The sequence below is a fragment of the Musca autumnalis genome, unplaced genomic scaffold (assembly GCF_047663935.1).
Source record: "Musca autumnalis isolate F117 unplaced genomic scaffold, ASM4766393v1 scaffold_3, whole genome shotgun sequence".
NCBI lineage: Eukaryota > Metazoa > Arthropoda > Insecta > Diptera > Muscidae > Musca > Musca autumnalis.
The window spans coordinates 114408652-114421773 of record NW_027411866.1 but is presented as its reverse complement, the minus strand read 5'-3'; the positions used below and the strand labels follow the sequence as shown (position 1 = coordinate 114421773).

At 36.5% G+C, this 13122-nt stretch overlaps 1 protein-coding gene and 2 long non-coding RNA genes across 4 annotated transcripts in view; 2 read left to right on the top strand and 1 right to left on the bottom strand.

Moving 5' to 3' along the window:
* Positions 1–489: 489 nt before the first annotated feature.
* On the top strand, positions 490–1905 carry LOC141399930 (uncharacterized). Its single transcript, XR_012412026.1, has 2 exons — positions 490–1360; positions 1429–1905. It is a non-coding gene; the product is annotated as an uncharacterized lncRNA (long non-coding RNA).
* Positions 710–2184, bottom strand: LOC141399929 (uncharacterized). Its single transcript, XR_012412025.1, has 2 exons — positions 1876–2184; positions 710–1809 (listed from the first exon to the last, which is right to left on the bottom strand). It is a non-coding gene; the product is annotated as an uncharacterized lncRNA (long non-coding RNA).
* Positions 2185–5844: 3660 nt separating this feature from the next.
* The window catches only part of ZAP3, a 42883-nt gene continuing 35605 nt past the window's right edge, over positions 5845–13122 (top strand). The window contains exons 1-3 of one of the 2 annotated variants that reach the window (XM_073973966.1): positions 5845–6704; positions 6791–9518; positions 9564–10083. In XM_073973966.1, coding sequence (XP_073830067.1) covers positions 6372–6704; positions 6791–9518; positions 9564–10083 — 3581 coding nt within the window. In that variant the 5' untranslated portion in view covers positions 5845–6371. Of the gene's footprint in view, positions 6705–6790; positions 10084–13122 lie in introns of both variants that reach the window. The other variant, XM_073973965.1, reaches the window with a different exon arrangement.

Below are 13122 nucleotides of genomic sequence, written 5' to 3'. Positions count from 1 at the left end.
TCCGGCAATGGAGGAACCAAAGGAATCAAAATGTTGTATATTATTAACTAACAACTAGAACTTACATCACATTCAGCAATACGCAATTTCTACAAAACTATAAATATTTAAACTGTTCAACTTTTGTTGACATTTTCCGACATTTGTCCAGCGTTTTGACCGAATAATATATTAATATATTTATTCCGATAATATCGATAGGAAAAACTATCTATCGATATTGAATTTTTAAATAATAATCGATATTATCGATAGTGTCATAGATTTTTTGCCAGCTCTAGTACCCAGTAGAGCTGGCAAACCATCGATATTCCCAACATTAGATATTTTCGATATAATGTTTTAAAATATCGATTGCTATTGATATTATCGTTAAGTTGTTATGTGTGCGTTACCTCGGCGTTCGATTAGGCCAACTGACCGACTGTGAGGATTCCTCAGGGCTAGGGAACTCAACCCGCCAACCGAACCCAGCACACTAACGTCGAAAGAGGGGGTACATTCTATTACTTTTACTTCATCTTAAAACCACACAAAGGGAAACTTCACGCCGGGATCTTGCTGGAGTGATCCCGCACTAGCCCACCCTACCTGGGTCCAGTATGTCCTCACCTTGCTTTCCTCTGGACCCCCACAAACCACACTTCTCCAATCACACTCTTACTTCACGCCAACATCCCCCAAATGACACAAAATTAGCAACACATTATTATTTAAAATTTAAATACTAACACATATTGATTTATTGGGCAAATAATTAAATCTATTAAACATTTAAAATTTCTAATAATTTTCTCATAAAAGATCGCGTAAAAATAACAAACAAAATATGAAATAGAATAATAGATAAGAATAATACCTGGATTTCTCTACTCAAATAAAAATGGCTTCAATCCTCTGTGGAAGAAAAGCATTAAACCTTTACCTTGTCTTTCCGCGCGCAAAAATCGCGCCTTTAGATCTTTACTCTACCACCTAAAAGAGCTCTCTTAACTGGGTATTTTGCCGCCAAATCCTATCGGCACAAAAATCAACTCAACAAGGATTCGAGATAATCCTCTTGCAACACACTCAGCCTTTTGTTAAACTACTCCTGGTATTTTTCCCTTACAAATGCTTATTTACTTAAAACTACGCAAATTTAGTTATTTTCAAAAAGGATTTCTTTTCTATTTTATATCTCAAAAGTATTGATTATATGATTTTTATATTAACGGAAAAATTCTCTCTATTATCTTCCTTTCAGAACCGCCGATACGGTAGCTGGTCTCTGGTTGATTTCTCTTCAAGACGTCACCAAAACAAACGCACACCAAATGATGCAGACAAAAATAGGATATACAAAAACAACAACACAACGGTAAGACACCTTTTACCTGGTATATGACGTTACCACAAATTGATTGGTTTAATTTTCTTTCTTTACAGCTCAAAGACGTTTTGAAAGGCGAACTCTTCTAAGCCAAAATTATCATCAAATGCCCTTGGACTCTTTACGTGATTGGCTTGTCTTAATTTGCAACATCAGCGGTGGATAGGACACGATAAATGCACCAGGATACAAGTAACGACCGACCCTGTCCAGCCGAATAATGATGCACAGTGACGGACTTAACGCTTCCGTCTTCTCCAGGCACCCGTCTCACAACTAAAATGTTTCCACGCTCTTACTGGATTATTACCCGGCACCAATGAATTACTTCCTTCCACCCTGCCACCAGGAAAGAGGTTTGTTTCTGCCGTTGTGTTGAACAAAAAGCGCCAGCCTCCGCTGTCTTCTTGGACGACTGATAAACCGCCGGAAAATCTCTGTTAAAACACACAAACATCACCATTTACACATTTATTTGTGACATCACCACTAATTCTACTCACAATATTTTAAAATAAAAGTAACGAACTAAACGTTTATATCTTTGATTCACTGCCGTCTGGGCGTAATATTCACTCGGGTAACGTCTGAACTATGATTTTGGGTTTTCCTTTGTTCACCTCCTTATATAGCCCTCAATTTAGCAACTCCCGCCAGACGCTAATTTTCCATGAAACACCATTTTTCTTCATAATTTTTCAATTTTCTTTGCTGGCTGTTCTTCTTATCTGTCAATTTCCATCTATTCATTCGGAATTGACATCACTCTATTGTGAATACCCTACCAGATGACAACAGGTTTGTCTGGTTACTTTCCCAACAAGAATTGTCCGGCCAGAACTTTCTCAGAGAGTTAGAAGTTTCTATTCTCTTTTGCTAGACAACGGTAAAAAGTAAACCGACCGACTTGCGTAAACAGATAATCTGTCCGGCAATGGAGGAACCAAAGGAATCAAAATGTTGTATATTATTAAAAATGAAAATGACCCAAAGAAGGATTTTCACTTTGCAACTTTGTTCTTCAAAAAGCAATACAATTAGGCTTGCTATTTCCACAATAAAATTGTTCTTAATTTTCACAAACCCAAATCAACAAAAAAATAAAAACGGAGGTTTGGTTCTCCCATCAAGGAACATTTACTATCAATCTAATGGCAACGTCGCCTTCCCCGCACTTTGCCTGAGATACTGACTACTGTATTATTCTATTTCCCAATTTTCCTCAAATTTCATATTATTTATATGTTAAAGTAGAACCGTTTACATGTGCGTTCATTTTTCTTATTTATAGCGCATTTACACCAACCTTACTCCCTAAATTCACGCTCACCAACACTACTGTCTACACTCCGAAAACTTCCTACTCCCAAAAAAACAACCCTGCATGTTGTCCTATTTCGGCGTAGCGATCCCTATCTTACCATATCCACATTTCTGAACACGCTAACAACTAGAACTTACATCACATTCAGCAATACGCAATTTCTACAAAACTATAAATATTTAAACTGTTCAACTTTTGTTGACATTTTCCGACATTTGTCCAGCGTTTTGACCGAATAATATATGTGGTCAATAAAAGGAGGAAAAAATAAAAATTATTTAATCTTTCGGCTGCCTACAAATCTCCACCCTCGTTAACGCCGTATGAGGCCGGCCAATTTTTGTTGTTGTTGTTCGCTGCTGACACCTGGCCTGCAACAAAGTTGTCATCACCATTGATTTGGAGATGAAAATGGCGGAAACGTCAATGATTTTCTTGAAATTTTGCACAAGGAGTTCACAGAAATGTAAAGGAGAATAAACAATTGCTTTTATTTTATAAAAAATATAATAAAATACATTATACTTTGCGAAAAATGTGTTGGTGTGACTGCGGGCTTACTTTCTCACATTATCAAAAAGCAGCGAAATTTCTATTTATTTGAATGAATTTCAGGTTAGGTGTTTTTGTTCCGATAATATCGATAGGCAAAACTATCTATCGATATTGAATTTTTAAATAACAATCGATATTATCGATAGTGCCATCGATTTTTTGCCAGCTTTAGTACATACCAAGGCACATTGAATAAGGTAGCCGATTCACGCCAGCTGATTGAACATAAATGCTCTGTTCCAGAACCTGCAAGAAGCTACTATTTTTTACTACGATAACATTTTTTCCTTTATGTTATCGGAAAAAATATTAAAAATTAATAGATTCTTGCAGTTCTGGAACAGACTGAAAGTGTCAAAAAAGTTGTTGTAAACAACATACAACAACAATTCTTCATGCAAAATCATAACAAATGTTGACGGTTAAAGTGTACAACAAGAGGTTTTTTGTTGTTGCCATTTGACGAATAGGTTACCTTTTAAATCTGCCTTGGTACACACGATCAGTTTTGACTGTCGATTTTTCGGAAATATCGATAAATGTCAAACTGTCCAGCAATCACAAAATATTTTGTGGATGCCTGACAAAAATGAACGGCCACACTGGCAAGCAACCGATTATTTGAGCAAAACTAACAGTCAAAACTGATCGTGTGTACTCCACCTTAAGGAGAATAAACAATTGCTTTTATTTTATAAAAATATTAAAAAATGCATTATACTTTTCCAAAAATGTGTACGTGTAACTACGGACTTACTTTCTCACACACACAAAACCGAGAAGCAGCGAAATTTCTATTTATTTCAATGAATTTTAGGTTTGGGATTGTTGTTCCGATAGTATCGATAGGCAAAACTATCTATCGATATTTAATTTTTAAAAAATAATCGATTTTATCGCTAGTGCCATCGATTTTTTGCCAGTCTAGCATCTATTATTTTTTCGATAACATAAAGGGAAAATGTTATCGTAGTAAACAATAGTAGCTTCTTGCAGGTTCTGGAACAGAGCAATTATTGCACCTGCAAGTAACTGATTATAGCTCTGTTCCTTTACGTGCAAGTATCTTCAAGTTTTACTATGTTTTACTCGAAAAGCGTTCCTTTACTTCAGACAACATACAATTCATATGAGTGCAGTTTACAATTGCTCTGTTCCAGAACCTGCAAGAAGCTACTACTTTTTACTACGATAACATTTTTTCCTTTATGTTATCGGAAAAAATAGTAAAAATTAGTAGATTCTTGCAGTACTGGAACAGACCAAATTTATACTACTGTTACGAATGTAACTGATAGGTTTAGGTTAATTTAGTTTAATTTCCGTTAATTTAAAAATTTGAATTGTAACGTAAAGTTTTTATTACGCAGTTACTTTATTTAAGCAACAACAACTACCATGTAGAACTCTCTTCATTATTCTAGATGTTACTTTACCTTTTATTAATGTGCTTTTGTTTGTTTTGCCATAATCATGTAATTATCGTTTAGTTGTCATTTCTCATTTCTTGCATTTGTTTGTTGTTGTAATTACGTCATTACTGTGCTTGTCGTCCGCCTGTATTCCCCCCATGTATGTATGTGAGTATGGTTGTTCGCTTAGTGCGTATGTGCGTCTGTGTGTTCGTTGCACAGATTCGAGGTGTTGCCAGACTTTCTGGATAATTCTAGACCAAGGAGACTTTGGGGTATAAATACAGGGGAACTGGCAATGACGAGTTGAGTTGTGTTTTAAGCGTTGAACTGAACAGATCGGTAAAAGAGTAGCTGCGTGCTAACTAGAGACTTGCTGTGTGCTTAGTAATTAAAGTCGGTTCTGAATAAGTGTAATAAAGTAAATAAAGCATTGTAGAAACGTAATCTAAAACGAATCCTGTTTTATTTGGTACAAATCGTATCGGGGAATAAAACAACGTCTACACGGACATTAGTTAAATCTAATTCCGTAACACTACTTTTACCGGTTTTACCACTTTCAAAAGTAAGTCGATGGTCAGACTAGCACGATTTCAACATGGCGACGTCAAGTTTATAGGCGAGGGGTATGAAGTAGTGAAACCCATGTACATGGTTTTCTATGTTTGTTGTGTTGCCTCTTCTCGTTCTTCGTTGCAAGATTTTTTCTTTAATTTTCTTTCATTTTTATTTTCTCAAGCAAATGTTAGCAATAAAACAAACATAAATATATTTAATAAAAAACATTTAATTAATGAAATAGTGAAAATTTAACTATTAATATTAATTTAATTATTAATGTTAATTATTTTGTGTTGTTTTTTGGTTTATTTATGTCTTTTTTTTGTTTTTATTGGTATGAGAAACACAACAAACGTGAATGGTAAAATAAAGAGGACACGCAAAGATCTTAAATTTTACGTTAACGTGTGTGGACATTAACGAAACTTGAAAAGAAACTTTACCGAAATTGGTTTCAAGAAACCTTGCTAGTCTGACCATCGACTAAAGGAACAGACCAAATATGTATACACAACTGTCTGCAAGTTACTTGCATTTGTAATCATTGGGTAAATGATTAAATTATTTGATGAGTGAGCAGGCCACTTCAGATTTTAATTAAAATTATCGATTTACATAAAGTTATCGATTGTGTTCTACCATCGCTAGTTGGTAATTAGAATTTGCGTGCTTCACACGTCGTTTTTTTCTGATAAAAAATTCTTTAACACAAAAATAGAATTAATTGTATAAAAGCAATTGTAAAACTGTTTTGCACTTACTCTTCCGTTCATGTGAATAATAAATAAATACAGGAATAAATCAAATTGCTGTAGAGACTTCAGAAAAAAACTCTTCGATAAATTATCAATTTTTATCGGAGAAAGGAAATTTTGGTATTGTCATCTCTATTTTTCATTTAATGTAAAATGGCGACAATTTTCCACAGTTGAGAATTTGCTGTACGGAAAATTTTTAGTGTTTTTACCGAAAAGTAGAAATAATTTTCCAATAAAAGTCAAATAAAACTGCCCGGGAATTGTTCCATTAAATATTTCATCGTTTTATATGCAAGCATAAACACGCTAACGCAAATCTCACTTAGGCATCGACAAAGTATCTTTGTATCTTTTGTTTGTGGGAAGTCTTTCATCGGGCATAAATAATGTGGAATCAATGGTCGCAGTATGCGACTCAACCGCCTCTGCCAATGACGGCAGCGCCGCCACCACCTCCCAGTGATCCAATTCAAACGGCGGCACCACCACCACCAGGTCCTGCTGCACCAATGATAGGACCAGCAGCACCACCATCTACGGCCGCTGCAGCGACAGTCGCAGCCCCTGCAGCCGCAACAACGAATCCATACTCTCAATACACTGCTGCCCAATATGCTGCATTGACACCAGAGCAGCAATACACACTTCAGCAGCACTGGCAACAATGGCAAAAATATCAGGAAGAATATGCAAAGTGGCATGCCCAGTATGGAGAACAGGTAAGTCAGACAGCGTCTTATAGGTATATTTTCAAATAGAATGTAATACTTATTTCGTTGTTGCTGTTGTTTCTTTCTGTTTATAGTACAAACGTGAAATGGAAGCAGCCTCTACACCTGCAGTAGCACAAGCTGCCGCTGTGACAGCACCAGGATATCCGGGATTTATTGGTCCAGTTCCACCAACGCCAGCCCAGGAAGCTGAAGCCAAATCAGCAGGTGTGAACGCAACAAAAATAACTGGACAACCGCAATTATATAATCAACCTCCACCCCAAATAGCCCCCACAAATCAGTATACAGCTGCTAGACCACCACCACCTATAACAAATCCACAACCACAGACGCCACAATCTCAGCCTTCATATCAACAACCACCACCTCAATGGCAAAATCAGCAATCATTTAACCAGCCACCGCCAAATTTCAATGCTTCTATGGTGCCACCTAATAATTATCAAAATACACCAACTCCCAATCAATGGCAATCTGGTCCTCCACCATTTTCCAACAATCAACGTAACCAACCTCCACCACCGCCATCAGATTCTTTTGGCGGACAACAAAATAAGGATATGAATGTTGGTCCCAATATGAATAAACCCCCTCCAAGTGATTGGAACAGAAGAGATAAATTTGCTGGTCCACCACCGGATAATATGAACCGTGGAGGCAGGGAAACAACTGATAAATGGGAAGAGGGTCCTCCCCCAAATCGTGGTAATGGACCAAATGATTGGCAACAACAAGGTGGTAGAGCACCTCCCAATGCTAGAGGTCCCAACAATTGGCAAGATGATTCTAAGGGCAGAGACACTGGAGAACCTGGAGATGACTGGCCAAACTCTCGTGACAACTCTAGAAATCGTAATCGTAGTAATGAACGTGAAGAGCGTTGGGGAGGCGGTCGTGGAGATGCTGATGGTCCCTGGAGGGGAAGAGATAATGATAATACTGGCCCTCCCAATGGTCGTGATGGTAGTCGTTTCAACAATTGGAATGATAATCGCGAAAGAAATGAACCCAATGACTGGCGTGATGGTCCTAACAATCGTGGCGGTAATAACCGCAACAATTTCAATAATCGCGGTGATCCTGATAATCGCGATATGGGTTCAAATAATCGTTTCAATCAAGGTGGTTGGGACAATAACCGTCCCAATAACTGGGGAGATAATGCCAGAGGTCACAGAAATCAGTGGCAAGATAATCCCAATAACCAAGGAAATAATTGGAATAATAATGGAAATAATCGTTTTGGTGGTGGACCTCCCAACAACAACCAAGGTGGAAATACTGGCGGTCGTCCAGTACCTGATATTGATGAGGAAATGTTTGATCGTCAATTTAAACAATGGGAAGAACAATTTGAGGATTGGAAACGTGCCAACGCCAATCATCCAGATCGTGAAATGTACGAACGTTACGAACAAGAATTCGAAAAGCAACGCAAACGTATTATGGAAAGGCGTGAGCAAATGCGACGACGTAAAATGGAACGTATGGGCTTGGATCCAAATCAAGCACCACCGCCTGGCAATAATCCTTATAGTAGAGAATCTTCCAGAAATCGTGATGAAAGTTCTTCACAACCACGTTTTGATCCCAAAGACGTTAAGAAATTTGTGGATGATGGCGAAGATTTGAAATCCGGTGATGCGACAAAGGGTGCACAACCTCAGAAATCGGATGACACGAAAACTAAAGCAGACTCTGAAAAAGAGTGCCTGGATGATACAGATGATACTGCCAACAATGCACAACCGAATGCTCCAGTCTCAATTAAATTTAATGTTCAAAAATCTACCCCATTGGGTAAACGCAAATCTCGTTTTGATAACAATGGACCTACACCCAGTAAGGTTGGAAAACCAACCAATCAAGGCAAATCCAGCAAAGGTGATAATAATCCAACCGAAGTCATAACTCTTGATGACGACGACGATGATGTAGCAGATAATAGAAAACCGTCTGAATCGGAAAACGCTTCGGAAACCATGACTGAAATATTTAAAAAATCGGACGGTATACCCGGTTTGGATTTGGTTAATGACGGTACTGCTGCTCCAGTATCAGAAACACCAAAAGAAAAACCAGAAGATAACACTGATGCTCAGAAAAAGCCACTAAAGAAAAATGAAAAACCAGTTGCTGAAGTTAAGCCAGCAACGGCTGCTGTTATTCCAGATATTTCCAAAACTTTAAATGATCCAGAATTTATGAAGAAAATTTCAGAGGCTGTTGCCAAGGCTCAAGGCAAAGATGATGGTGTTGGAGGAGGACAACAAAAGCAGCATGGTGATTGGCAACGTCAGAATGATTTCGATAATGAAAACTCCAATGACAGGATGTCAGCAGGTCCGAAGTCCTTTGCGGAGGATGAAAATTCAAATGCCAGCTATGGTAGATCTTCTAGGCAAGGAATGGATGATGACATACGTCAGGATAATTTTGGGCCCAATCGTGGTAGAGGTAATAATTGGGGACCAGGAGGAGGAGGACCTAATGAATTTAACAACTGTGGTCCCAATAATGAATTTAACAACTGTGGTCCCAACAACTGGCGTCCCAATGGACCGAATGGTCCGAATAATAACTGGGGTCCAAATGGCCCAGGTGGTCCTAACAACAATAATTGGGGTCCAAACATCAATTGGGGACCAAATGGCGGAGGTGGACCAAATAATAATAATTGGGGTGGTCCTAACAATAACAACAATTGGGGTCCTAATGGTAATGGTGGTCCAAATAACTGGGGACCGAACAACAGAGGTGGACCCAATAACTGGGGTCCAAATAACAGAGGCGGCGGAGGCCCCAACAATAATAACTGGGGTCCAAATAACAGAGGCGGCGGAGGCCCCAACAATGGCAATGGCCCATGGGGTAGAAATGGTCCTTGGGGAAATAATGGCCCCAACAATAACAATGGTCCCTGGGCAAATAATAATGGTCCTAACAACAACAATGGTCCCTGGGCCAATAATCCCGGTCCATGGAATAACAATGGAGGAGGAGGCGGTGGCGGCAATGGACCTAACAACAATTGGCCTAACAACAATAATAATTTTGGTCCTAATTTCCGTGGTCCAAATAACCGCAATAGTTTTGGCCCTAATGGACCAAACAATAACAACAACTTTAGACCAGATGGTCCCAACAGTCCAAATTTTGGTCCAAATAATCGCAACAATGGCTCAAATAATACTCCAGCTCGAAACATTGGACGTGATAGTTCGCAGCCTCCATTGGACGATTCAACAAACAATGCTCAAACTCCACGCAATATTAACAATCCATTCCGGCGCAATGAAAACTCAAAGACGCCCTCATTGGATGGTGGCAATTCTCCAAAGCCATGGACTAAAGGAGGAGGAGGGTAAGTTTATTTAAATTAATTTGTTCTTTCCTTATATCTATAGTTTCTAATGGATCACAGTACTATATTAGTTATGGAAAACTTATTAGGCGTACTACTCGCCTAAAAGTATGCAATAAAAAGTGTGCGCTACCGTACACTAGCATCAATGAATGAATATTTGTACTTTATAAAAAGTTGTTTTTTTTTCTTTGTGATTAATTCAAATACCCTGATTCTGAAAGGTTCTTAGCTAATAACGTCCTTCCGTTTCCGTTTTGTCATAAGAGCCAATAAATGGTCTTTGTGATATATAACGATATATACCTATTACTACCTACTTGCATTAGTCCTTTTTAGCTAAAAACAAAAAAAAAACCAATAGACTATTTTACTGTACTGATACACTGATGCTCAAGTTTGACACTTAACAATATTGGAATTTATTCCATTTCTTTTCCTCTCTTTTCATTGTTTGCTCTACTCTACAACTCCACGTAATCTCTACTGAAAACAAAATACATACGCATGTATTATCACCGGTTGTATTTGGGTTTTATAGCGCTAACAATAAACCTAAGTTTGACGATAAGAAGAGGACAAACAGGAATCGTCGTCGTTAATATAGGCAACATACCACAATTTACCCGTAAAACTAAAGAAAAAATATATCCCTGAAAGTGAAACTAAAAACAAAGCAAAAACAACATGAATAACACGAATTGCAGTTATTTTAAGTTATTTTTGTGTCTCTCTCTCCATCCCTAAAAATTAATTATATTTGATTCATTCTGATTAGATCCATTGAGATCATTGATTCCGTAAACATTAAAAAATAATTACATACACTTAAAAACACATCATAACACAATTCTCTGTGTATATGGCTAATTTTTTTTAATTACAGCTATATGCTGTATAAATGAAAAAAATTGGAGTAGCAATTTATAGAGATTTGTTTGATGATATATTTTACTTAATGTTTAAGTAATAATTTAGTTGATTTAAAGATAAAGAACTCTCTCGTTTAATTACTGAACTGAAGATTTTTTGCCAATAAAAAAAAAAATAATTATTAAAATGAACTCTTTTTAATTTTAATTGATAGAAAACGAAGTGATATGTCGCATCACATTAGTTTGTGTTTTCGGAATTGATAACGGATTACACTGGTCAACACGACTTTTGTTTCTTTCTTCTTCTAATTCAAATTGGCGAGAATTTTTCAAATCCGCTCTTGTTTTCGAGATATAACTCAGGGCTCTATTTTATAACTTGTATACCCCGGTTACACTTAACCGGATTAACCCAGTGGGTTTGGATTTAAAATGTCAATTCCATAGCGCAAACGTCAAATAAATCCTAGCGAAGTGGGTTAACCCGGCAAAAAACTCAAGTGTAACCGTACTATTAGCCAGATTTTCGTTAACCTTGGTGACCACAAACAGTTTTTTTTATCTTAAATAATTAATAGACATCGAATTTTAGTATGTTTTTTATTTCATATCCGATTGGACTCAAAATTTGGATCTATGCGTTTTGTGGGTCAATTTTTCGATATTTGGGGTAATATCAAAAACATACAAAAAATATGCAAAAAATATGCAAAATATATGCAAAAAATATGCTAAATATTCAAGTGTTTTTTTTTACGAAAATCGTCAATTAAATTTGGAAAATCATCAAAAAAGCCTTCTAAATTAAGTTTTTTGCCGTTTAACATAGATTTTTGCAGATTATTGTGCTATTGAGACTCTCAGCTTTCACAAGGTGAGAAAATGTCAAATAACCCAGCATTCCTATTACAACATAAGTTGCTTCCTATACAAATGTAGATAATGGAAAAATTTCAAAAACTCAATCAGAAATGTCAAAATCAACGTGTCCAAATATGGTGATAGTTTCTAATCGGCCGAAATTGTCTAGCCGAAAAACAAAGGAGCTAGAGTTAGTGATCGCAATTTTTGTTTAGATAAAAGCCCAATTTTTTCTAGTTTTTGGAAAAAGGGTTCGTTTTTTTAGGGAAAAATGGGAAAAAGTACTAGAGTACCATTTACGATTCCAGGTTCTGGAATATATGACATGGTTTTAGTTTAATGCACTAAAAATACATAATTTTATAATATCGATCTATATTGTACGGATACTACCGCTTAGTGCAAAATGACATCACACAGAAAAACCACACAATAGCGAGGTAGTGGTAAAATAAGTCAAAAACCTTGGAATTATCTTTAACATGGCAAAATCACTCACATATTTCTGTTAGATTGCAAATAAAAAGAATAAATAAAAAACATATTTCTGCTAGAAAAGCATTTGGAATGCTAAAGAATGTAGTTCATTCATTCCTGCTACAGGAAAACAATTTTGATAACACAGTCGAAAAGTCCCTTTGTATAGACAATTGTTTAATTTATACCTGTCCGTGTACTCGATAATTTGTACAAATTATTACCAATGCTTCGAATTTTGACAGTTGTTTAATGGAGAAGTTGGTGAAAAAAATTGTTTCAGCAACATTTAGTGAAAATTATCGAGTACAAGGTTGTCCTTGTACCTTTTATGACACATTAGTCTTGTTGTATAGGATATAAATAAATATATTAAGAAAAATATTCGCCGCAATATTGTCATTAAAGTTGCCTAATGCACTATACACCAAAAAGGCAAAGATTTCAAGGAATCTTTACAAAACGATGAAATTCCACATCTGTCTCTTGTTTTGCTTACATCCTGATGTAAACTTTAAAAATGTCATATTTCTAGCTCTACTTTCACAATCTGATTGGCTTTTTCTGAAACAAATACGGGCAATGGCAATAAAAATGTCCGGATTGTAGAGTAGAAAAATCTCACTATTTTTTACACGTAGAGCACTTTCTTTTAAGTGTTCGGTATTAGCAATTACAATTTAAAAAAGTATTATTATATAACTTCCACGAGTGATTTAATCATAGAAAATAATTTTTCTTTACAATTCGTTAATCCGGACAATTTGATAGGATGTGGTGTAGGGATTATCGCGAATATACTGTATATATGGGAACAATATCCAAA